We start from the raw sequence: 27,731 nt of genomic DNA on the forward strand, positions 1-27,731 counted from the left end.
TATCGCATTTTTAGGGAAATTGATTGAAATCACTCTGACCAATTCATCTGGATTGTCAGTTCAGTCATGATTCAGTGTAAAGCAGCTTCATGTGTTCACTCGCCTACTTTAGATTCAGACCAGTTGTTGTTTTTTTATCCACAAGTCTTGAGGTTATATCAGAAAGATTTTGGGGGCCTGAATTCTTCTCAAAGGCACATTTTCTGAGCTTCTGGGATAAGTTGCCATCTGTCACTCACCATGAGCTCCCAGTTCAGCTGGAAAAGCAAATAAATGTCTGAATCATCCTTCAGTGATGCAATTTTCAAGAGCATATTTTAGGAATTATTTACATCCTAGCCAGAACATATTGGTAAATCTTGAGAGTAAAGAGGAAGCTAGTTGTCATTGACATTTCAGTCGTTAAAATAAATATTTGTATAAAAAATACATGAAATGACAATATGTCACATTTTTCTTTCCGCCTGGCCTTTGTTGTAACATATGGTTTATAAATCATATCTTTTTTCTTATAAAATCCTTATAAAGCATATCTTTTTTCAGTCACTACAATAAGAGGTTGAAGGTTTAAGATGTGCATAACATGTAATATATTTATAATCTTAAAAGTTAAACTCTGCTGCCACCTATGAACAAGTGACAAGAACACAGGATAAATGAGCATCACAAATTTGGAATTAAGCTATAAAAACCCTAAGGAAAAAAATCTTGCAAATAAATTCCTTATTTTCTCTCAGATCCACAAGTTCACTATTAGTTGTGGAGGGACACCGAAAACTGTTATGTTAAATACACAAAGAAAGGATCACAGCTGTAATAGTTACTGTAGTGCAAATGTAAAAGTTGTCCAATTTTTAGGGATAAGAATCACAGAAGTGAAACATTTTCTGTTCCAATGTATACTCACATAATTACAGAAGTATATTAAAAGGAAAATGAAGGTTCGTAGGTTATGGCTGTGTTTTGGGTTCCTTTTTAATACCTAGGAAAACCCTACCAGGAACCTCGTCCCCCAAATATTTGAAAGTCAAAGGCTGATCATCGTACCTAGAATCTGTCTAGATCTCAGTGTTCTCGTCCTAGTTGGGTTTTCTAAAATGTTTACATCCTCTGAATTTTCAGAGATTCTAAGCAAACATTTCAAGTTGCCTGTACCAGATCAGTATTGTCTACTCTGCATTTGCTTGAGTTTCCCAGGTCTTTCCCAACACCTGACACCTTTATTGGGAGATACAAACAATCTTGTGCATACAAGGGGTGTCCTCTACCACTACACTATGGTCCTGCCCTAGTCAGACTGCCCATTTCAATTACTTCTGCACGTGTGCAGTCTTCACATAAGATTATCCACTGTGATTTGGAACAGGAACCTTTTAGAGATTTGTAAGTGTCAGGTCTCAACAACACGTTGCGTTCCTGGTAATAAAGACTTTCCTCCAGACGGTGCAGCAAGTTAAGTTTTATTTCAGCAAGACAGCAAGTTCAGCAGATCATAGAAACATAAGGCTAGAATACAGACATGGGGGGAGTATCGGTACATATATAGGGTAAATACAATGGGGTTGATTAGATTATAGAAGCAAAGAAACAATACAGAAATGAACTACCGGTAACGACTTAAGGCAACGCATACAGGAAATAAATGTGTGCGTTAACTGGCTGATCTTCCCGGGCTCCCAGCATTGTTTTGTGGGACCCGGTATCAGATCAGCGATTACTCGGGCGGGTCTCCATTGAGGTGCAGATCTTGGTCAGGAGACCGGGGGCAAAAGGGGGAGGAATGGAGTGCACAAAAACTCCATTTTGTCCATGGGGGGGAACCATCTTGTTTCTTATCCGGGGCCTGCAGAGAGCCTATCTGACAGTAAGACAGGGTTAGGAGCCCCGTGGCGCAGAGTGGTAAGCTGTAGTACTGCAGTCCAAGCTCTGCTCATGACCTGAGTTCAATCTCGACGGAAGTTGGTTTCAGGTAGCTGGCTCAAGGTTCACTCAGCCTTCCATCCTTCTGAGATCGGTAAAATGAGTACCCCGCTTGCTGGGGGTAAAGGGAAGATGACTGGGGAAGGCGCTGGCAAACCACCCCGTAAAACAAAGTCTGCCTAGTAAACGTCTGGTTGTGACATCACCCCGTGGGTCAGGAATGACCCGGTGCTTGCACAGGGGAACTTTACCTTTTTTAAGACTTTTTTTTTTTTTTTACTGTAAGATTTGACTGCAAGACAGGATTTTTCTCTGCTTTAAGATTTGATGGCTAGATACTATGCTTACATGTGGTTAATCACTAGATATGCCCATAATCTCTTGTTTAAGACTGGTATTCATAGAAGCTGGTACAAGGAAGTCCAGTTGTATTGACTATTGCAGCAGACACAGTATTGCTTGAGAAAACCTGTTTCTCGCTCAGAGGGAGAAGGGCATCTTCATTATGGGTGTTTCCTTTTCCTCTTATCTCGGGAGGCAGGAACCAAATATTTAAATTTTTCTGACCTCTGAGGGTAAACGCCCCCTTGTGATCAGTTCTATTTCCTGCCTTGAACGGGAGAGCAGCCTTCTAGCAGCTCTCTGCTACAGAAATAATAGAGAAACCTTAACCTTACTTATTAGACCTAAAAATATTCTTATTTTAACAAACCTAAACTTAATCTAACTAATCTACTACTCAATTCTATTTACTGTCTTAATTTTCTGCCTATTCTCCTCAGAAGGGTCTTTTACTGCCAAAAAAAAAATGGCGGATCGGCATCAGGACAGCTATATAGCGCCTGCCAATTTAGACCCTAGCCTGCTAGTGGCCTTACCACTACAATTAGATGAACCCTCGGACAGTCACTCTGGTGACCTGAGGACCAAAACTCAAAAGGGAAAGGCAAAAGCGGCAAGAACGGCGCAGGCAAGTACAAACGGCTTGGCTCGACCGCTAACAAGTGCGCCAAATGCCTGCTGCAAAACGCACGCTGCTCTGCCGCGCCTGAAAGATGCGACTGCCAGATCGCAACAGAAAGCGGCCGGGAGAAAACAGCGGCGGTAGCCGCTCCTCCCACACAGCATGAACGGGGGAAATGAAGGAGGCTGGCGGCTCGCCTTTTTGCCTCGCCCGCCGTGCTCCGTCCTTAGGCGGCTCGCCTATTGTTATTCAAGGACGGGAAGCAACGGGAAGCAGCCAGGAGAACACAGCGGCTATAGCCACTTCTCCCACACTGCACAAACGGGGAAAATGAAGGAGGCTGGCGGCTCGCCTTTTTGCCTCACAATGCTCCGTCCTCAGGCGGCTCGCCTATTATTATTCAAGGACGGGAAGCATCAACGGAGACATTGACTGCCGGTAAGGTGACTTCGCCCCCCCCTCATAGATGCAGCCTGTTTTACTCCTGTAAGAGCAGAGCTCTCCGCCCTGATTAAAAACGCCTTCTCAGATGGCTTAAGGGCAGTACAACCTCCTTATCCTGCCCCATCCATACAGGGATCGTAGGGATCACACCCTCCAGCACCACAAACAGTAATCTGATTGCTAAAAGGGCAGAATATCAGCCAAAGCAGGGGAACGGCTGTGGCTCAGTGGCAGAGCGTCGGCTTGGCATGCAGAGGGCCAATTCTGGTAGTAGGTGATGTGGAAGACCTCTGCCTGAGATCCTGGTGAGCCGATCACCAGTCCAAGTAGTACCAAGAGAGTACGTGCTGGCCAGCCTAAGCAGCGCTGAAAGCTAATTCACGGTCCCAAAATTGCCAATTGGTACCCAGACTGTCTATAGTATTTAACGCAGAAGATTTCCTTCTGCATTGGCATAAAAACCTAGCTACTCTTGATCTCTCAGAGGACTCAGAGTGGGAGAAAAGACTCCAGATAGGTTTTGTGCCAGCGCTTGATTATTTCTAACTCTGTTGAAAGCAGAGCGGGAGAAACCAATGGCACCCATACAATGCTCCACAGCCTCTAGGAAGCCTTTATATTTGGTTTATCGATGCTTCTAAAATTCTAAAAGTGCCTTCAGTAGAATCACCTGTCACTGCCTTCACTCCTTCAACCTTGTTACATGGCCTTGCCATGATTAGGGACCCTACAGATAGGAAGGCAGAGTTAGCAGGCATAAATGCTCAGAGGCCTTGGCACTCACTATCAAGCGCTTCTATCATATCTGCCCTAGTATACAGAGCGGCAATAATTTGGACTAGGAAGTTATATCAACTTTTTCCACAGGAAGAAAGAAACGCCTTTACAGGAGTACCCATGTTTTTTGAGAGTGGTATTCTTTCTAACTGATTCGAACTTCGATACCATGCCATATGCAGCTAGGACACTAGCCGCAGCATCAGATGCCAGAAGGGCATCCATGTTTTTTTTTTTTTTTTTTTGAGAGTGGTATCCTTCCAGCTGATTATACCTTAGATACCATGTCATCCATGTTTTCGAGAGTGGTATTCTTTCTAGCTGATTCCTCCTTAGATAACATGTCATATGCAGCTAGAACACTAGCCACAGCCTCAGCTGCCAGAAAGGCTCTCTGGGTACGCCTCTGGCAAGCGGAGTATATAGATCAAAATTGGTTATTATGGGCTTCCTGTATCAGGGAAAGACCTTGCTTGGAGACAATTTGGTCCCCATATCAGTGGAGACCAAAGACAAGTTTCTACGCAAGGAATCCAAGGGATCACTCCCTCTATGTCCTTTCGTGCATACCATATACTTCAAAGATACAGACCTGATCAACCTAGAAACCACCGGAACCAGAATCGCAGCTCCTTTAGTAAAGGAGGACGATTCAATAAATCTCCAAAATCCTCCACCTTCCAGGGCAATAAAGGGGATAAACCCGACCGCCCAACCAAACAGTGACGCCAGCCACCAGTCAGTGGAAGGCAGGCTCAGCCTATTACACCGTCAGTGGTCACCTCCCAACCAGGCCTCTGGGTCACAAACATTATCTCACAAGGCTATCAGATAGAGTTTTTCTTACACTCCTTCACATCGACTAGTAATATCTCCAACATTCCCCCCCAAAAAATAAAATAATAATAAAAAAAAAATCCATAGAACTTCAGAGGCCTCTTAGACATCAAGGCGATGGAGCCAGTCTCACCATTAGAGCATACATTGGGAATCTATTCAGTATTCTTTACTGTTCCCAACAAAGGCGGCGGATGGAAAGCCATCCTAGACCTCAAGTTTCTGAACAGATTATCCCATTAAACGCTTCAGGATGGAGACACTAAAGTCAGTCACACAGGTCCTCAGTGAAAAGCATTTTCTTACATTCTAATACACCCGGCACATTGTTGTTTCCTTCGGTTCCCGTACAAGGGACACCTCTTCCGATTCAGGGCCTTACGATTCGGGTTATCATCGCCCCTCCTCGAGTATTCACCAAAGTTCTGGACACACCAGTCACATCTCTGCGCAAGGAGGGCGTGAGAATGCACCCTTCTCAGACGACATTCTGATTTGCGCAAGCTCAAACTAGCACAGCATAGATCATTCAGAGAGAGTTCTGAAGAGGTTAACAGAACACGGGTCATAATCAACTTCAGAAAGACCCACTTAGTTCCATCCCAACGATTGAGAGAGATGGGGGATGGACATAGACACACTGACAAACTCCTTATACCTTCCAGTGGACAAAAATCCACAACATTTCATCTCTAGCAAAGAAAGCAATTAATTCCCGGTCGCCTTCTCTAATGTCCCTGACCAAACTGAAGGGTCACATGTCTGCATGCATTCCCGCAGTTCAAGGGGCACGCTTACGAGCAAGACCTCTTCAATGGTTCTTAAGTCCGTACCAAAGAGACATACCAAGGAAGAAGTGACAGAAATCTCATCCTGACCGAGGAAGTCAGATCAAGACTAGTATGATGGTTTCAGTCTCAGAATTTGACGAAAGGAAGTTGGTATCTCCGTCCAACACCAATTCAAATCTTCACGGACGCGTGTCTATCAGGTTGGGAAGCCACACTCAAGGGACAATGGCTCAAGCAACATGGACCATCAAGAACAGAATCTTCACATCAGTGCCCTAGAAATCAGGACGATCCTCAGAAGCGACTACATTTTTCCTTGGGCCGAGTACAACCTCTCATCAAAATCAGCGGAACATATTCAGGGCACAGTCAACATACAAGCAGACTGGCTCAGCAGACAGGACATCAGCGAGGCAAAATGGTCTCTACATCCAGAGGTCTTTCAACTTATTACTCAGAGATTCGGCACGCCACAGATTCATCTGTTTGCATCCAGCATCATCCACCAGCTGCCAAGGTACTATTCCATGTACCGTCAACAGGGGGCGGAACAAATGGACCTCTTAATGTCACCAGGGCCACACGACCTACTGTACGGGTTTCCCCCCTCCCTCCAAGGGTATTGAGAAAGGTATGACTTCAAAAAGCATCAGTCAGATTCATAGCTCCATATTGGCTGCGACGACCGTGGTTCCCATCTATAATTCAGATGTCCATACAGAACCATTGGAGACTTCCAGACAGACAAGATCTCCCTCTACAAGACCCAATATGCCATCCCAATCCAGGGTGGTACAAACTGACCGCATGGGCACTGAAAGGAGATGACTTATAGCCCTAGGTTATAGCCCGGTGGCCGTCACTACCATATTGACAACAAGGAAGCCATCAGGAGGGACAGAGCTTAGGGCTAGCTACATGCACTCTACAAAGGCAACTGGCATCTATAGCTACCATAGTACCCAAGGTATCTGGATACCGCTTAACCAAACACCATCACATAAAAGCCTTTCTAAGGGGCGTCAGTTATTTAGCTCCTCCTGTTAGACACAGGTTCACAACTAGAGCCTGCACACAGCTTTGACAGCACTCACACAACTACCATTCGAACCAATTACTGAGATAGGACAAAATGTAGCTGCAAGTTTCACAGGGAGCAGGACATAGTGCTTACATCTTCTGCACTAACCCCAAGAATCCTAAGGAGAAGGCCTGGCACTAGCTAGACCTAAGAAGGGCACTACCTGTTTACATTTATCTTACTAAAATTATTAGGAACTCTGACTCCTTATTCGTTCATATCTCACCACCTGACAAGGGCAAGCATATGTCCAAGGCATCCATTAGTAAGACCATCACCTTATACATAACACAGGCTTATAGAATAAGTAACCTACCTGCTCCTGCGGGCGTTACTGCCCACTTGGGAAGAAGTGCGGCTACTTCAGCAGCCTTCGACTGCCGTGCTTTATGGAAGAGATATGTAAGGCCGCAACTTGGTCCTCGGTGTCCACATTTGTGAGACACTACAAATTAGATCTATACTTGTCAGCAGATGCCGCCTTAGGCAGACGAGTACTGCAAAATATACTTCAGGACGTCTAACCCTCCCAAGGGCGGGGGACAGCTCTTGTATGTCCCATAATGAAGATGCCCTTCTCCCTCTGAGCGAGAAAGAGCCTTGGCTACTTACCATGAAGGCTTCTTCTGCTCAGAGGGACGAAGGGCATCTTGCCCGCCCAGACGTCAGTAAAATATAAATAAAACAAATAAAATAAAATTACAGGTAATCATGGTTACATCTAACTTCCAGTTGACATTCAATTCAAGTTAAATGCTGTTTGTTGGTTCATGACTTATAGTTATCCTAAAGGTTCATCGTTAATGTTTATTAGGAACTTATTTCTTGTATAGAATTATAACTAACATGTTTCTTCAGTCTATCTTAAATATATAAGGCTCGAAAAGTCTTTAACTGATCACAAGGGGGCGTTTACCCTCAGAGGTCAGAAAAATTTAAATATTTGGTTCCTGCCTCCCGAGATAAGAGGAAAAGGAAACACCCATAATGAAGATGCCCTTCGTCCCTCTGAGCAGAAGAAGCCTTCACGGTAAGTAGCCAAGGCTCTTTTCATTATTGAAGTATTTGATATAAATTAGTAGGCTGACCGGGAAGAGTTCAGGAATGTTACTTTAAAGCAGAATTTAGAAATTGCTTATATATGCACATAGGAATTAGCAAAAAAGACCAACAATTTAGTGAAGTGGGGAAAAGTAGAGATTTAAAATTACAGAGAAGTCTTCATTTTAAGTCTTAAATTAAATTGGGGGGGAAAGGATTAAGAATTTGGAGGAAACTCTTATGCCATTATTAAAGCATGTGGGTGTTTATCCAGGACTTACAAAAAATAAGCCACATAAGTCTGTAGAAATTAACAAGTTACTCATGGAGGGTCATTGGGATGTCAGCAGATGGATGTCCTTAATGAGAAACTACCAGCAACACAAGAGCCTCCCAACGAAAGAGAAACATGGATCAGATTATTGTTGAATGGGAGTTAGGTTAAGATTGGTTGACCAAAAGAAAGGAAATTGCAAAGATCATAAAATATTATATTTAAGTTTGCAAAAGAAGTATCCTAGATGAAGAATTACCCTGTGTTAATCAGAGTCAATGTGGAAGGCTTTATAAAAATATTGCCCTTTGTGAAGAAAGAATCTGAATGAGTCAAACTGACAAAAATCAGACCAAACTGTTTTTGTTTTTTTGAAACTCTTTTTGCTCCTCTTCTATATACGTAAGAGTCAGAACAGGAAAGACCATCCATTGGAAGAATAACACTATCAGGGCCAACAGATAGGCATTGCAGGATATCTCCATGTATTCATACAGATATAAAGCAAATAAAATTTTACAACTTATAACTTTTAGCAAGTTCACACATTACATTTTCCGAAATTTTCACATTCTTTTGTGACTCAGACTTGCCCCTAAAGACACTTCACTGTGAATAGAGGCCTTTCTCTCCGTGTAGTCATCTGCTGCAGTGAGGTGGGGCCTTTTCTGTAGCATCACCTGTGGAATTCCCTCATTGCTGCAATTTGATTGGTGCCTACTTTTTTAAAGTTTCTGACAGCAAGCGAAGGGCATTCTAGCTATCACTGACATTGTCACTGGCTGTGTAAAATACTACAATCATACTTCACGCTTTCAAATGTATGCATGGTGGACGCAGTCACAAATTGGCTTTGATTGATTTAGCTTTCTAGGCTCTTCTTTTTTCCAGGAACATGGTATTCCAACTGATATGGGATATGCTGTGGCCCCTCACCATTCTGGTGTCTACCCTGTTCACGTTCAGCTTTATGACGCATGGAAGAAAGTTTGGAATATTAAAATCACCAGCACCGAAGAGTATCCACATTTGAAACCTGCCCGGTACAGAAGGGGCTTCATCCACAAAAGCATCATGGTAAGCTGGTGTGTGTGTGTGTCTTTTTCTGATCTTGTATGTCCCTGTTACTTTCCCATTTTTTGTGAGCAATTTCAAAAGAAAACAAATGTTATATTAGCTCAGAGTACTGAAAGTTCACATTGTCTGTAGCACATATGTCAGGCATAGTCATTATTTTTGACAAGCTGCGGCTATCGGAAGTCAGTATTTTTAAGCTTTTCTTCTGATCAGCATGACAGTGTCTGATTATGCAGTCCTTTGTTGGAACCAAGTGCAAACAACAAACCTGTTCTGGGGGGACAACTGGAAATAGGGATCATAGAATCTTCCCCCACCAATTCCACCAACACATTTAGTATTTCTTCACCAGTATCATGCTGTTTGTGATAGTCATCATCTTGTATGTCTAAAACCCCATCCTTATTTTTTTTAAATAAGCCAGAAGCTTTTGAGCCACCACTGACAAGTAATACGAATATTGCCTATAAGCAAACAGGCAATAGTATTTGATACCAACTAAAGCCTCCAAGTTGTCTTCAGGGGTAGCTTTGTATAGAATGTTTTCCAGCAATCCAGTCTAGAGATTAAGGAAAATATGAATCAGCATTGATAGATCAGCTGAGTTAAGAAGGGAAGACAGTGCGTGGCCAAGCTGCTCCTGCCAATTTATCCATCTCAGGGTTGGATCCATGAGCATCCACAGACTTTTCACTGATTAGCTAAAGACAGCCAAACCCACTGTGAAGTTGGCAGATTTCTCCATCCAGAACAACACTTTTCCGGACCAGCATCCCTTCTGTCGTATCTGGGTTCATTTTCTTCTTGTTCACCCTCATCCACTCACCACAGCATCCATATGCTTTGGCCTAGGAACAGGTGACCTGCTTTTGAGGATTTCATCATCATCATTTATTTATTACGGTCAAAGACCAGCTTACACAAAAAGAAACATACCGTAATAAATAATTTAAAAATGTCTAGTATTTGATCAAGTAAAATGAAAATTTAGTTACAACAACTCTTGGTAAAATGGTCTGTTTAACATAAAAGACATTATGACAGCGTCTTCTGCCTTATTACCCATGCCCTGGCACAGAATCTCACAAACTGATAGGTAATATCTTTAACACGATCATCTAATAACAAAGTAGTGTGGCTAACTCTATCTCTATCTGGGAAGCTAGACAAAATTGGATCGATGAACATTTTACGTATGTCTTGATAAAATGGGCAGTGTAAAAGAACTTGTTCAACTGTTTCCACCATTCCAGATTGACATGGACAGAGACGGAGTTCATAAGGGAGACGGTCATATCTCCCTTTAAGAAGAGCAGATGGGAGGGCATTAAAGTGGGCCGAAGTAAAGGCTCTCCGATATTTGGGGTAATCTAAGGCATAGAGATAATTTGCGGGAGCCAAAAAATTAATATGGTTCTCCACTACTGGAACCGAGTGAGCCCTTGATCTGTCAGCTTGAAGGGCAGGCTTTTGAGGATTTATTTAATGGTAGAGATGGCTGAGTGTTATGTGCTCATGAAGCCCTATTTCAAAGCTACAGATGATCTAATTCAGGGGGTTTATATTAAATAGCATTGGCAAGAAAATGGAGGCAAAACATTCAAATGTGTTAAGAAATAAATGAATGCTTGTTTATTAACTTACAGATACAATTAACACATGTCAATTAAAGGCATAACCAAAGATAAATTGAGAAGCATTCCAGCAAAGCTGTGTTCTTTGCGCAGTGATGCACTGGCACATGATGTGGTGCCAGTTGTTGGTATGGTATTATGAGCATGCAGCTTCTCCGCATTTTCCTGTACAGAAAGATATAACAGAACTAAGCACATTTAAGTCTTACTGATTGCAGTGGGAGAGTTAAACACGTTACGTCCTTCCATTACATGCAGTTGAACTCTGTAGTGCTTCACTTTATTGTAGTGCTTCAGGCCTGACTGTCCTGTTTTTATACAGGTTCTTCCTCGACAAACCTGTGGTCTTTTTACCCATACTATTTTCTACAAGGAATACCCTGGAGGCCCTAAAGAACTAAACAAGAGTATACAGGGAGGAGAACTTTTTTTCACCGTTGTTCTCAACCCAGTAAGTACCTAAGCTATTTTTAAACAACTTGATAAAATGATAACCAGTGAGCTATTTTAAATGCAATAGTCAAAGGAGTTCTAAGCGTTTACAGTTTTCATAATATTTTTCTTTAGTGGGTCCATTTTTTATATGTTTGAGGTCAAGCATTCTGCTTGTATTGTAAAATTTAATAATCCTAGGATTTAGTTTTTATTTTTGCCTCAAGTCACAACTGCCATATGGCAACCTCTGGTGGGGTTTTCAAGGCAAGAGACATTCAGAGGTGATTTGCCATTGCCTGCCTTCACATCATGACCTTGGTATTCCTTGGAGGTCTCCCATTCAAATATTTGCCAGGGTTGACCCTGCTTAGCTTCTGAGATCTGATGAGATCAGGTTAGCCTGGGCTATCCAGGTCAGGGCAGCTCCATATTGCTTACTGTTAATAAAATGGTGGTAACCCTTCTGTACTTTTACTTAAACCTGTAGAGCCAGAGTATTTAGTATTTGAAAGCAGCAGAAATGCTTTTCATTCAACTGGTAAACTCATCTTATTATTAATTGTAGCCAATGATTTAGCCTACCCATTCAGAGATGGCAATGCTAGTGTACGTAATTTATTTTTTCACTTAATTCAGCTAGGAATGACCAAATTTCTTACCTGAACCTATTTGTTCTTCCAAAAGTGGTTCCATGTGGGTCCTCCAGACCCGTCACTTGATGGAAACTCTCAGAAAGAGTGTAGGCAGTGGAGGGAGTGATCCTTCTACCTCATAAAGCTGTGAAGAGATTTTGTCCTTTATATCAGGAGAAGGCGACATCTTTTCCTCAATTATTTTTTCAACTGTTGGCTTTCTCAGTTGAAAAGCCTTTCCTGTTCTACATTTCTCCAGAGAGGGAATGTAGTGTCATCTGCATTCTTTTAATATTTCATAGTTTCATTTCCTCTTCATATCTGTATGCACTGAATGTTTAAGTAAGGCTTCCTTCCTTCCTTCCTTCCTTCCTTCCTTCCTTCCTTCCTTCCTTCCTTCCTTCCTTCCTTCCTTCCTTCCTTCCGACAGCTTTCTTAATATTACTTCATGTCTCTTCCTGACAATTATCTCTTTTGACTTACTCAGAGCCCAGGTTGTTTAATGTGTTTTTGCCTGCTTAGGTAATTAATACTACCTATTTTATTTTTATTTTGGCATGACTCTCTTTGGCACTTCAGGTGACAATATACCTCCATATTGCATTATTCTTAGCAAGACTGATTGCCATGCTGATATTTCTTCATTTTCAAGTCAGTGATACTAGTATTACCACTGAAGGATTTCCATTTTGATGGCACTGTGGTAATTTTTCTGTGACTGTGTATGCTTGTTCATCCACAGTAAGAGCTACACTGCCTTTTAAATTCCTTCCTTCCTTGGGCCAACACACTATCGTAATGGGAGGAAGATGTAAATCCTCAGTGAAGTATGTGGTTACCATGATCTCCTCCTTCAGTGAATTAGAAATGAAACAAGTTAGGAAATACTTTAGTGTTCCGTGGATTCAAAGAGACATAGGCCCTTCATCAGTTATCTGGATCACCCCAACAAGGCTATTATGGGACTTCCTAATGAAATGAAATAACATAACTCTTTAAGGAGGTGGTCTCTACTAAATGCATTCTGGCCACTGGCCAGCCTATTGTAGGTTACATGGAATCTCTCAAGTTTAGCCTCTATAGCAGTGGTTCCCAACCTTTTTTTGACCAGGGACCACTAGAACTTTTTTGTTCGGTGCAGGGACCCCAAGGTTCAAAATAAAAATTCCGAGTGCCAATGCGGCAATTTAACCTGAATACTGAGGTTTTAGTTTAGAAAAAACAACTCATATGTTAACATCTTTTGCCTTAAAAGAAAAACACAATAGCAGAGCTTTCAATGATACAAACAACTTTTTATTGAAAGGCAAATCTAAGGCAAAACCTCCCATTCACAAATGGCCAATAACCCCCCCATGCACAGTTTTGAGAATCTGGATGGGGAAAACGTGCATTTGAGTGGCAAATCCAAGGCAAAACCTCCCCACAAACGGCTGGGAGATAGGAGGACGAGCGAGGGGGAGAAGACACAGCCGTATAAAGAGGGAATGGGGTGGAGGCCGAGGAGGATCGCCACGAGAAGGCAAATCCAAGACCTCCTCCTCCTCGCTGCCGCCACCTGGGCTCCTTCCTACCTTCACTCCCCGGGGAGCCTGCCATCCGCCCGTCCTCAGCGCCTCGGCCTCCTCCACCAGCCAAAACCAGCGGGAAAATCCTGCCCGCTGATTGGCTGCTGCCGCCGCCCGCCTTGGTGCCGCCGGCCCTCGAGCGCCGTGTGCAAAACCCGGCCGCGCTGTGAGGAGAGGGAAAGGGGGGAGGAGGAGGAGGCGGGCACTTTACCTCACACACTGCCCCTCAGCCGCGGCCGCAGCTCAACTGAGAGAGAGGGAGAGAGCTGCGTGCCGGACCCCTGGTGGTAAACTTTGTTTCGAGGATCCCTGGTTTAGTTCTCGCGGACCCCTGGGGGTCCGCGGACCACCAGTTGGGAACCACTGCTCTATAGTGTTTGGAAACCATCACTCTGTTAAAATCTCCCTATGCTCTTACAGGTATGCCTTCTCCAAACAATACTTTCTTGTTCCCAAAGTTTTTTCTGACTCTGATCATTCTCTTGCTGTTTTGGTAATTGTTGGGTATCACAAGGACACATGAAAGCACAAGACTGCTCTGGTATCCAAAATGGAAAACGACACTTTGGGATCCAAGTAGAGTTACGTTCTCAGAAAAACAATTATTGATATCCAGTAAGTCTTTGAAGTTTCATTTTTCAATGGCATTTCAAGAGGAAGGTTCAAAGGGCACAGATAGAAAGAAATCCCAGAAGTATGCATCATGTATATCACAGGGGTATGTTTCAAGATTGCATCTTGTTCCTCCATGTAGGTAGTTATTCACACAGATTTGTGAATCTGTATTTTCCATGAATCAAAACAGGTTTACAGAATCGTTCTGGTTTTGCCACTTACTATGGGAGTTACTGAAGAGTTGGATTTCTGCATACTTCAGAGAAGAAATTATCTTTATACTGAAAGCTACTAGAGTAAAATGACTGTCCTCCATGCTGGTTATAGACTTGCTATACATGTAAATTAGGGTTGCTAATTCCTGGATATTTGGGGTGGAGCGGGGAGGGCAGGGTTTGGAGAGGGGAGAGACCTCAGCAGGGTATAATGCCATAGAGTCCCCCCTCCAAAGCAGCCATTTTCTCCAGGGCAACTGATTTCTGTAGTCTAGGAGTCAGTTTAATTCCAGGAGACCCCTAGGTCCCACCTGGACGCTGGCAACCTTAGCGTAAACGTATACAACCACCATGTTCTGAGTTTTTCCTGTAGTCTTACCTTTCGGCCACTGCAATTAAACACAGATTGGTCTTACTGAGGTCAAGATTCCTCTTTGCTTTCCCCTCCCCAATTATTTATATCACCCAAGCTTTTTAAGGGGTTGCCAAGTGAGAAAGGGGTCTGCACACTTAGTCTACCTAATGCTTTTCAGAGTTTTCTCCCAGTGATGTACTTTGGGGGCAAACATATATGGGACCCCTCCCCAAAAGGAGGAATACTTTAAAAATGTAGTCATGTTTTTGCAGTATGAATGTCAGTGTCAGCAACAATTCTTTTCCCAAGCAAGTATCTCAGTTTGATTACAACCATTCAATCTCCCAAGACATTGCATCCAGCCAGCTTTGTCAGCACTGTTAAATATATATCTTGGGTTAATAGAATCATGCTTCTGTTCAGAGTTTCCAAAGATGAGATGCTCCCAGTCTCCTAAGGGCTTCTTGTAAATGATAAAGAAAAGAAACATTTAGGGTTTGAACTGGATAGAAGCAGAAACAGACTACTGCCATTGAGTAGTATATTTGTTTTCTAAGACTTTCCAATAAAACATGACAGGAAGACATTATCAGTCTCTCTGAGCCCGTATAAGAGCAATTATATCCAAGGGGCAAGTTGAGTTCAACATACAAACACACCTGACTATAAATCTAGGGGAATATTTTTGCTTCTTTTTGTTTCACACTGTTTGTTTCCTGTCCTTGACATACACATTATATCTTGGCTACTACAGATACACATCCATTCTGCCATTGCTTATATGTTATAGATAGTTTTTGTGCTATTTATGTTAAGTTGATGTGGAGAATATGTGACAGGTGGATGAAGGAGAATATGTTTGAAGCCCCAAATAGGCTACCACCGTATAAAAGCCTCCCAACCTCTTAGATAAGAGGTTTATAATGGCTTGCTTTTAATGTCTTGCTTTGTTTTTTATGTTGATAATTTGTGGTGTTTTTTTCTGGCTTTTTTACTTGTAATCTGCCTCCAGCAGGACTCCAGAGAGGTGCCATATAAATGTCTTAAATGAATAAATCATCCAGAGGGGTTGCTGTTCAAGTTCCTGTCTACCTCCCCATCAAATAACACAGGGAGAGGCAACAAAATGGCTTTCTCTGTAGTGGACACAGCACCATGGTGTAGCCTCTCACTCGGAACATCATAGTATTTTTCACTCTTCCAGACCCTTTTATTTCAGCAAGTGTTTAATTGACTAGATTCCTGATTTTACAGACTGTTTATGATAGAATATTTAGTATTAAAGGTGTTCTGATTACTTAATTCTGTCCATGGACTTAATTTTAATTCCTTTGAAAAATTGGGCAGATGTTTTAAGTAAAGTTAGTAGTAAGAAATTCAGTCACTGTTAATAACATGCACTTTCGCTAATGCTTTTAATCAGCTGGGTGAGTTTTCTGGAGCTTTCTGGATTAGGGATGTGTGTTCAGATATTTCTGAACTGTGAATGTGTATCTGAAAAATACCTTACTGGTATTTTCCCGATATATTCAGGTCTCCAGATGGTATCTGGGATTTTCTGGGTTATCGGTAAATGGGAAAAATCCCAGAAATGTTCAGGATTAACTGGAAGTATCGGGAGCCAGCGTTTGAAGGCTCCCAGGACTGTTTTTTCCTCCTCCCCACTCCTGAGAGTTTGTGTCTTCCTGGGATTGCCATGTTGATTTGTCTTAGACTATGCCCCTTTAAACTGTTTGGGTTGACTTTGCAAAGTTGTGTTTTTTTACTTGAGTTGCTTCGTGTCAGGTTTGCTTTTCACAGGAGAGTCTCAGGTTTAACATTGCTATAATTCTTGGGTTGTACATTGGCAGGATTCTCTGATTTTATGTTAGGCTTGCAACAGCATTCCTACTCAGTTTGGCTTGAGTGATTCTTGGGTTCTGCATTGGCATTGATTCTTGTGTTTTACATTTTCCCCCTATTGGTCCAATTTTTTCCTCTTGATCCAATTCACTTGAAATGTTGGGTTTATTTAAAGGACAGGCACCAGTAGCTCTTCTGCTGTCAGTTTAAAAACAGCCCCTCCAGTCCCCTGGAAAGATTCCCCATAGGGAATAATGGAACCAAAAAATATCAGAATCCCAAAAAATACCCAGATCCAAATGCCAAGCTAGTCTTTGGAAACCAGGAATACCAATATTTTTCAGCTCCCTGACATCTGGATCTGAAAAATACCAGGTGGTGGTTGTTTTTTTGAGTTGCATATCGCTATTCTGGATATGACTGGTCAGTTGGCTTTTTTCAAAAATAGCAGAAACCCCAAATCAAAAAATAATTGCCAGTTCATTTTCTCCAGCTGTAATTGTCCCTGAACATCCAAGTGATTTCACAAAGTCCTAGCTGCAATAGTATTTCATTAGGGTCCCACAGTCCTGGACACCACAGATGTATTGGCCTTACAAGCTCTGGTATGCATTTTTTGAGTAGTAACTATTAACAAGGTGTCTGCATTTTTAAAAAATCTATGGCCTTTTAAAGCTAAGAGAAATGGATGCTACTGAAGAATTTGGGATGCTGTTCCGTACTGCATACAAAATGACACTGGTATTTATTGACTGGCTGAAAACAACAGTCCAGCTAAGGCTTCCAACAATGCTAACCTAATTTTGGAAAACCTTTTATTTCATTCCTGTCTAATCCAGGATACTATACCACAGGACAGTGTGGAGCCTGAGGCAGAAACATGATCTGCTGCTCCAGATGTTTCTGGGAAGAGAGTGGGGTATTCTTCATGGATATTTGCTGCTGTTTCGACGCTGTTTTGCGTCGGAGGCAAATTTTGGTTATTCACTGCAGAACCGTGTTTTCCCCCACTGAGCAAAATAAGCCGGTTTAAAAGAGAGGCAATCCAAACCACTTCTGAGCCGTACTTTCCAGTAAAAGAGCATTTTGTTGCTCGGATGCCCATGAAGAAATGTTTGCTTCGCTCCCCGGGACGTCTCCTTTCTCCTCCCCCAAGAACGGTGATTGGCTGGGGGAGTTGCCATTCTAACAGCATCGCACCGGCAGGAGGGAGACCCAAAGCAGACTGGCTGCCCCTCTTCAGAAGGGTGATGGGGGTTTTGGCTTGGATTTGCAGCTCTCAGGATGCCCCTCCCCAACACACACACACATAGGATCGCACCGGCTGGAGGGAGACCCAGAGCAGACTAGCTGCCCCTCTTGAGAAGGGTGATGGGGGTTTTGGCTTGGATTTGCCGCTCTCAGGATGCCCCCCCCCAACACACACACGCATCGCACCGGCTGGAGGGAGACCCAGAGCAGACTGGCTGCCCCTCTTGAGAAGGGTGATGGGGGTTTTGGCTTGGATTTGCCGCTCTCAGGATGCCCCCCCCCCAACACACACACACACATAGGATCGCACCGGCAGGAGGGAGACCCAAAGCAGACTGGCTGCCCCTCTTCAGAAGGGTGATGGGGGTTTTGGCTTGGATTTGCCGCTCTCAGGATGCCCCTCCCCAACACACAGACACATAGGATCGCACCGGCAGGAGGGAGACCCAAAGCAGACTGGCTGCCCCTCTTCAGAAGGGTGACGGGAGTTTTGGCTTGGATTTGCTGCACTCGGGATGCCCCCCCCCCCAAACACACACACGCAGGATCATGGGAAGAGTGGGCGGGATTAGGCGGATTTGGAGCAGTGAGTCATGAGCGGCAGCAGACGTAAGCAGTGCAGAGAAGTGCGCTGTTTCTCCCGTGAAAAATTGGGATGGGGGGAGAATCTGCACTGCCATGAAAAAGATATTTAAATCAGTTTATTATTTGCTCCGATTCGAAAGTGAAGCAAAATCCACCGTGAAGAATACCCCAGTGTGTGTGTGTGTGGGGGGGGGGGGGGTTGCAACTGAAAGCTGAAAATATGTAAGCAGGATGCACTTCACTCTTTTCTGGATCAAGCCTTCTGGATTTTTTCATTAGATTATTTCTATATACCATTTCAGGAGGAAAAAACTAAGTTGTATGTATTTACTAACAGATATCTATAAGTGGATGACCTGCAAGGACTTGTGGAGGGATATCATTTTGCCTTCTTTCCTCTTTTCCTTCCCTGAAAGCCCCTAAAGCTCTCCCCCTTTCCCTGCTTCCTTCTTTCCTTCCCACCCACCAGCCAACCTACCTTTCTCTATCCTGTTTTCGTCTTTCTATCCTTCCTTTCCCCTGAGAAAACTCTGTTCAGTTCTGGCCGCTGGCCTGGGCACCTCACTTTCCCCTCTCTCCCCTTTCCCACACTATTTCCTCTTTGCCAGGAGGAGAGACCCCCGCAAAAAATCGTCACCTTGCCCTGCTGCTGTTTTTTTTTCCACCCACCCACCACAGATAGGGCCATGTTGAGAATTAGAGTCATTGATGCATACTGGGAGGCCACAGCTTATGCTGAAGGAAAAGTGTGAAGTTTCAGGATGCTTTGTATTACAAATGACTAAATATAGGCCTTTTAAAATGCCACTGAACTTAAAAAAAAAAATTCTCTTCACCAATTTAAGAAAATATATTCAAGCACAGATAGAAACCTAATTCATTATTCTGTCACTTTGTGAGTCTAATGGAGCAGGAACAGCTGCTACAATGTCTCAGAATACCTGAGACTGAACTCTTCTGAGTAATATGGAGACAGTATCAGGGACCTGCATACATAGTGTACACAATGCAAAATTAATTGGAAAATAGATGGTCTGAAAGTTAAACAGACTCTTGTGGCCTGTAAAACGTTTGTACTGCAACTAAAATAACAACACTGTATTAAACTGAAAGCGCTTTGCTTCTAGCATCCAATAGAAACATATTCATTAATCATCAATCATCTTTGCTGTTGTTTTTAAAAGCACTCAGTTTACTGCACTAGTTTACATGATGTTACTCCTGCTCTTATTATAAAAACAACAGGAGGGAAATCTAATGGCAGAATTAGGCCTATGACAAAAAAAATAAGGAATAAATTTAACAGCTTGAAAATATGAGTTGGCTAGAATTGCTTGGAGCTGATCTGATGGGACATCTTTGCATCTACAGTTGCCCAATCCATTCCCAATAATGCAAGGGTACCTCCAACAGTGGGGATGGGATTTCTGCCAATTTTCCCTTCTACTAGACCCCCCTCACTTTGCCCCTCTGTTCTTCATGGGTTCCCTGGACACCAGGAACAGAACTTGGAAAATCTGGGCTTGCAGCAGCAGGGGTAAGCAGTAAAGGTCGTACTCCATAAGCTGTGCTGTATACATGCATGCCACAGGACACAAGCCAGTGAGTCTGAGAGGATGAGAGTATTGACACAAAAATATTAGACAGGCAGCTGAACAATCTGGGGTTGATAGAGGGGGAAATGTGTGGGGTAGAGAGGTGTAACTGTCTTCCCTCCTTCGGCTATAGGGTTGGGTCCTAAAGTGCCATTTCATTGGTGTAACAACGGCTATGCCAGTGGAACAACGTTTCTGTTGGCAGATGAAGGGAAGCCATTTTCACTGATCTCCCCCCTTACTGCAGTCCTCTGCTTTGCCTCCTGGCCCCAACAAGCAGAATTACAGGGAATTTAGTTGGCTGCAAGCAGGAGGGAGGAGATGAAAAAATCCAGCTTTGTGTGGTTGGCGCCCCTAGCAATGAAGCAGGTCGTGCTGTTCAGATGACAGGCTCTTAGAATGTATCACTTACTGAGAAGTGAAGTTATCTTATTCAGCCAGTCATTGAGTAAGCAGGACTCAACAACTTTACCTACTTTTAAAAAGCAAGTCTTTTTATTGATATACTTCTAGTAAAATATGTGTAAATGCAGATTATCAAGTCTTTAACACTTCTATAAAAACTCTTGTCAAAGTACAATGTATGTATTTACAATGTATGAAGTAAAAGCAAGCAAGTCTTACATACTATTCAGTTACAAAATCCAACTTCTAAAAATTAACAGTCAAATTATTCTGATTCAGTTGAAAGTATCTAATTCATAAAGTCTAGAGTAATGTATTTAAGCCATACATACCAGTCAGCCTTTTCTTGAGAGCTTTTGGAAGGTTCTGATTCTCTGGGCTTACTGTGGCTGTATTTATACTGTTTCAGACTCATTAAGAGTGTTGATTTTACCATCAGGAGGGATATCTTCCGCCCCACTTTCAGATAACATGAGCAGTGCAATAATATACAGTTGCAGCTGTTCAGGTTATTAGCTTCTCCCCATGACCAAATATGGGCTTCCTTTCAGTCTATTTTGCTTAAAGTATAAACAATCATTTCTGAGCTCCATGATCACTCCATATACTCAATTTTCATATCATTCTCATCTTCAGTACAGTACGCATTAAATGAGACTATTTAGAAATCTACAATACAATATATAACTATATAAATCATAAAACACAATTATTGCTCACATTGTAACATGTAACCATCTGGTCAGTAGGAAACATAGCCTTCAGCAAGGTTATAGAAAGCAAGAAGCTTACTGCACTTATAGCCTTGAGGTCTTTGAGTAGACCTTCTCAAGATTTGAGAATAGCAGGACTTTTCTGCTCTTGAGATATGAGCAGCTGACAGCTGGCAGCTGAATCAGGAAGGGTAATTTCAGATACACCTTTCTGGCAGATAGTGAAGAATGACTCTGTTCTTCTCCCTTCAAGGACAAGACCAGGGTAAGTTAGTTAGCTCTTGAAAGAATTCAGACCTTGAGATAATTCAGTCAGCCTGTTCTAAGGACATTTGCATTTTGCAAGCTGTTGCCAGGCTTTTCATTACACAAACCTCTGCAGTTTGTGGTTCAGTTTGTATGTTGTGTTCAAGCTCTACATGGAATTAATTCTGCACATGTACACAAAATACCATAATTATTCACAGTGGGTAGCCGGGTTAGTCTGTCTGCAGTAGTAGAAAAGGGCAAGAGTCCAGTAGCACCTTAAAGACTAACAAAAAATATTCTCTGGTAGGGTATGAGCTTTCGTGAGCCACAGCTCACTTCTTCAGATACAGCTAATTCCATGTAGAGCTTGAACACAACATACAAACTGAACCACAAACTGCAGAGGTTTGTGTAATGAAAAGCCTGGCATCAGCTTGCAAAATGCAAATGTCCTTAGAACAGACTGACTCTAGCTGTATCTGAAGAAGTGAGCTGTGGCTCACAAAAGCTCATACCCTACCAGAAAATATTTTTGTTAGTCTTTAAGGTGCTACTGGACTCTTGCCCTTTTCTACTACCATAATTATATCAGAGACCGTGACAGCAATACACAGGATCCAGCCCATAGTTCTCAGAAAGGCTCTTACTCTTTACCTCCAGCAATGTAAGTTTGCTTTGAAGAGGGAACTATTATTTTGGGTTATTTGGCCAAGCCACAACACATTTGTGAGGCTGTTGATAATAGTTACTGTTCTTGAGAATGCTACATCATTTCCTAAACTGTAACTTGCCACCTTCTAGTTCAAACTATATTGCCAAGGTTGGTTATTAGAGTCCCCCCCCCTTTTTCCAGAAGGGCTGCACGGCAAGCAAGAATTCAGCAAATAAAATTTACCATTCATTTTCTCATCTGCACATGGGAAATTTTAGCTGCTGAATTCCTGTTAGTCCTGAATCAAGAAGAGGGATCTTGGACATGATTCAGGAAAAACAGCTGCCGCTAACAAAACATAAAAACATAAGAAAGGCCCTGCTGGATCAGACCAAGGCCCATCAAGTCCAGCAGTCTGTTCACACCGTGGCCAACCACGGGCCTCTAGGAAGCCACAAACAAGACGACTGCAGCAGCACCATCCTGCCTGTGTTCCACCGCACCCAAAATAATAGGCATGCTCCTCTGATACTAGAGAGAATAGATATGCATGACTAGTATCCATTCTAACTAACAGCCATGAATACCCCTCTCCTCCATGAATATGTCCACTCCCCTCTTAAAGCCCTCCAAGCTGGCAGCAATCACCACTTCCTGGGGCAGGGAGTTCCACAATTTAACTATGCATTGTGTGAAACAATACTTCCTTTTATCTGTTTTGAATCTCTCACCCTCCAGCTTTAGCAGATGACCCCGTGTTCTAGTATTATCTAGTCCACTCTCTCCAAACCATGCATAATTTTATAGACCTCTATCATGTCTCCCCTCAGCCGCCTTCTTTCCAAACATAACATTCTCTCTTCCATTTTGGAGATCAGTTCAAGTTTCTGAGGAAGAAGGGCCACTGAAGTAGCAAAGGGAATAGTATCAGAGAAAAAATACATACAAAATAAGCTTGCGGATTTGTATGGTTATCAGTTGCATCTTTGGGATAATCTACCATGGAGAACCCTTCAGCAGTTCCTGCTGAATTGCCCACAGTTCCCAATTGCCCAGTCCCTGGTGTGTTGAAACTGTGTACTTATTACATTACCTTTCTTCTGTCATGGAACTCAAAGCAGCCTGTATAGGTCCCCAGGATGTGGTTCAGGAAGAAAAGCAATTATGCATTTTAGAATTAAACCAAATTAGAATTAGATTTAAGCCCCTCGATCAAAAACAGAACCTGTGGTGGAGATAAGGGGGAAGAGGAGGAGGAGTTGGTTTTTATATGCTGACTTTCTCCACTGCTTAAGGAAGAATCAAACCAACTTACAATCACTTTCCCTTCCGCTCCCCACAACAGACACCCAGTGAGGTAAGTGGGGCTGAGAGAGCTCTAAGAGCTGTGACTAGCCCAAGGTCACCCAGCTGGCTTCATACATAGGAGTGGGGAAACAAACCTAGTTAACCAGATTAGCATCCACCGCTCATATGGAGGAGTGGGGAATCTAACCCGGTTCTCCAGATCCGAGTCCACCACTCCAAACCACCGCTCTTAACCACCACTACACCATGCTAGAGAGAATGGGTACTGCTGGAGGATCAGTAACTTAACCTCACCTATATCTTAGAACAGTGCCCCTTCCCTGATTACCATGTATCCACCATCCTTTCCAAAGTTGCTGTGTATTCTATGGCTATCCCCGCTTTGCTCTGAAAGAAACTCTGCATCCTCTGTCCTTTGCTGGTACCAAAGTAACCATGACTGTTTCTTATGAGAGTTCAAGTCACGGCTTGTGCAGCCTCAAACCTATCTCTTCCTGGGCCCCTCTCCCTCCTTCCACCCTGTAAGTTCTGTTCTTGGCTAAAACAGCATGTCCTATATGCTAAAAGTTCTGGACTGCAGCAGGCCATCAGCTTCCTCAAGCATCCTTCATCATGTGCTATGCAGACTCACTGGAGTACCTTTGTGGACCCCAGTTTGAGAACTGGGAAGATACGCTGGAACAAAGAACTGATATCACATCCATGCAGAATTAAGTTGTATTATTCAAAATGCTTCTATTTTTATGTTTTTCGGCACAAACTGAAAGCTGAGCAAAACTCTTGTTGCCTTGGGGTGTTTAGAACAAGCGAAGATCTAAAGGGAGACATTTTTGCCACTTTGGTTTTGAGGCTCAAGATTACAGATGTGCTGGCTAGAAGTCAAAAGGAAACAGTTTACCTGCAGGCTTCTGCATTATAGGAAAACAGGTGCAATGAGAAAAGACTCCACTGTTCTGAATATGATGGTAGTGAGAAACTAGGCACTAGTTTTGGGCCAAGTGTATTCTAAATAATCATTCAGAATATGTTCTGCATTTGGTTTGCTTCCTTAGGAAGACTGTTGAATTCCAGAAAAAGAGAGAGGGTGCAGATTATTTGGGAGAAAAGGTGAAGGAGGGTGGGCATATTAGACTGAAATAAACTAGATGCTGAAATGCTCATACAGGGACACTTTTCAAAGGAGGCTGGATGTAATAGAATAATGTAGGCTCTTGTCACGGGAAGATGCAGTTTGAAGGGAGGGCAGGAAGGTTAGTCGAATTCAGTCAGTCATGTTCTAAAAGGGAGAGGGGTGATACAGGCCACCAGTGCTGTGCTGAAGGACATGCATTTACTTGAGACTAATTGGACCGCACATATTCACTAGGAAATTGCTAAGGAGGACAAGACTGTATATAGGAAATGTGTAACAAGACTGTATAATGAAATCTACTATTGCCTGAAAGATTTCTTTCTTAAAACTTACATTAAAATATCAGTTTTGTAAAATGTTCCTTATGTAATTTTGTTCTGTGTCTGAAGAAGCGCACTCCGGTTAACGAAAAGACAAGTGTCATCATTTACATTTCTACAAGAGACTTCTCTTGTGTATACTACCAGTCCTGTTTATACATCTACCCTGTGGGAGCTTATTGTGATGTGCTGAATATTTTGTGCACGCTCAAGTTCTATTTTGAATGCACTTAGAGTGCCCAATTCTGGTATCCAAGACTTTTCTGGAAAATAGAATTTGTCCAGGAAATATAGAAAATAGAATTTGCCTCCTCGCTTCCTACAGCTGCAGTGGCTGGAGATGGTGTACTTGGTGGAATTTCCTCTTCCATGCCAAATGTTTAGGTGGCTTCTCTGGCATCAGACCAAGCAGTGTACCAGAAGCTAATTACACATGAAGCTGCCTTATACTGAATCAGACCCTTGGTCCATCAAATTCAGTATTGTCTACTCAGACCAGCAGTGGCTCTCCAGGGTCTCAGGTAGAAGTCTTTCACATCACCTACTTGCCTAGTCCCTTTAACTGGAGATGCCAGGGATTGAACCTGGGACCTTCTGTATACTAAGCAGATGTTCTACAAACTCAACCACAGCCCCTCCCCTAATTGAGTTCTCAATGACTGAGCTACTTGAGCAGTAGGCAGTATCTGTGATATCTATAATGAGTTGGTCCTCCTGCTGTAATGCAAAAGACATGACTAACTAGACTTGTTGATTTTCGGATCCTGTCCAGGTCTTGATTCTGCATTCTCTGTTGTATAAACATGGAACATTAAAAAAAAAATTAAAGAAGACTTCCTTTTATACAACATGGTCTGAAACAAGCATTTCTTGGACCATTTAAGCTGGGTCAATTTTGAAGCTCACTCAAAGCTCTTTTTAAAAATGCGACCCTTAAAATGACTATTCATGGTCCCAATGCAAAAGAGAAATTCCACCCCCCACTTGCCTGTTCCTTGTTTGCATAGCCATTAGCAATCGCCGGTTGCATAGCTAACGTGCAGCTGTGATTTTGCATGTGTCCTTGAGGGGATTCTTCGCAGCAGAGGAGCAAATACAAACGGTCGCGTTAAAGAGGCTCTTAAGTAATGCGAAGCAGGTATGCAGTTCCGAACGACGGTTCACTGTGAAAAACTCAAAAAAAAATGTGGGGCAATTCAGCCTGGAAGAGCTGCTAATTATCATGCATAAATGGCCTTGATGTCTCTGTACCACAGATAAATTTATTCACAATAAAGAGGAGACAGAGCTGTAGAAAAACAGAATCTGAGGTCTGTGTGGACTTTCTTCCCCTGCCCTGATAGTGTATCTTACAATGAAGATTATTTATTATGATCTATTCAGTCCAGTTTTTTTAAACCTCGTGTGCAACATTCTTAGTATTATAGTGAGATTCCCTTCAGGGGAAGAATAATACGTATTTTTCTCTGAACTGCTAACCTTTTCAAGTTCTTTCCCTCCCCCCCACCCTTAGTGCAGAGCTAAAGTTGTTGGCAGGTAAAGAATTGCCAAGAGGTGAACTGACATTATAAATGTCAGAGGTCAGCGCAGGTGTGGTGGGGGGGGGGAGAAGCTGCTGAAAAATCAAGCTTACATTTTTGCGGGGAAACTTTCCAATTATATCTTTGTTGAAAACAACAGTCCATTTTCTGGACTGCTTATGGTTTTGAGACTAAAAATAATAAAGGAACTTTGAAAAGGTTATACATGAGGCAAAAAATGCATTATTCCTTGTCTGAAGGGAACAGAGACATCTTTTGAAGGTTCTTTTTTTTTTTACAATTTCAGCTTAAAAAGGAGGGTGATTGTGTTCTATAATTTATAATTCCCTATATCCCTTTATCCTTCGAGAGTAACAAAACTGAAGCCCCAGGCTTGTGTCACAAACCATGAAGAGTCACAAGGTGACACTCATTAAACAAATGCTCTGTGAAACTCTGCTTCTTGCAAATGCTGCTCAGGAAGAAACACAAAAATAGAATTGCACAGCATTGGGAGTGGAAACCTAGCTCAGAGAACAATATTTTAAAATCCACGAGACCTGAAAGCTGCAAACCCTAGACCCTAATACAACGGGGATTTTTTTTAAGGCCTCCTTTCCTTTACAACCAAGAAACCCTTTTAATTCCCAAGGTAGTCTCAGAATCATTTGTAGGAATTCTTTAATAAAATGTTTTCACTTCTAGTGTAATACAGCCACATACAGTATTAGTTACGTCATTTTACTGTAGAGTCATATTTAGAATGGAAAAGATGGCATTTTAGGGAGCAGTTGTAATAGGTCTACTCAGAAGGAAAGTGTTCTTAGCGTTGCAGCCTTTCCCTTCAAAGTGAAGAGTGCCTAGTTTTGAACAGCGAAATGAAGCTCTCCCCATAGAGATATCTCTGGCAACTAACCGGTTCTTTTAGGTGTCAGGTAAAGGATTTTCTGCTTGCCCAGGCATTTTGTTTAATATAATTATGCTGTTTTCCTAAGCCACCATGTTAGAATTCCATGTAATCGCGTTACAGTTTTACAAGGTTTTATCTGCTGTTTTTATAAACTGCATTGAATTGTCTTATTGTTCTATGTATTTTATTGACAGGACATTCTATAGTTTGATATTTTAATTTTTGTAAGCTTTCTTGAGTATCTTTTTTTGCACAGTTCCTCCTATCAATAATCTAAATCATTGGTTCCCAAACTTTTCGGGCCACTGCCCCCTTGGTTCCACAAACTCAACCCCAGCACCCCCTACCCTATCCAACAACACAGTTGAAGGGGCCCACCTCTAGTACCCCCCTGCTGCTCCCTTGCCTCTTAGTGTTTTGTGTGAACAGGGCGACATGCATATTATGAAGCTTGAACAAAACCTGCAACAAACCTTTATTTCCAACTGCATGTACTGCATTGTCCTGTTCACTCAAAATGACAACCACATGTATTGGGAGGATCACACATAGCATATTCTCCTGATACATGCGGTGGGAATGCCCAAGA

At 42.5% G+C, this 27,731-nt stretch overlaps 1 protein-coding gene across 1 annotated transcript in view; it reads left to right on the top strand.

Annotated features, from left to right (window-relative positions):
- LOC130483052 (bifunctional heparan sulfate N-deacetylase/N-sulfotransferase 3) overlaps nucleotides 1-27,731 on the top strand; it is an 81,704-nt gene that overhangs the window by 41,361 nt on the left and 12,612 nt on the right. The window contains exons 4-5 of the mRNA XM_056855946.1: nucleotides 9,021-9,206; nucleotides 11,163-11,291. Of these exons, the coding sequence (XP_056711924.1) occupies nucleotides 9,021-9,206; nucleotides 11,163-11,291 (315 nt within the window). The remainder of the gene's footprint in view (nucleotides 1-9,020; nucleotides 9,207-11,162; nucleotides 11,292-27,731) is intronic.

Source organism: Euleptes europaea, chromosome 9 (assembly GCF_029931775.1).
Source record: "Euleptes europaea isolate rEulEur1 chromosome 9, rEulEur1.hap1, whole genome shotgun sequence".
NCBI lineage: Eukaryota > Metazoa > Chordata > Lepidosauria > Squamata > Sphaerodactylidae > Euleptes > Euleptes europaea.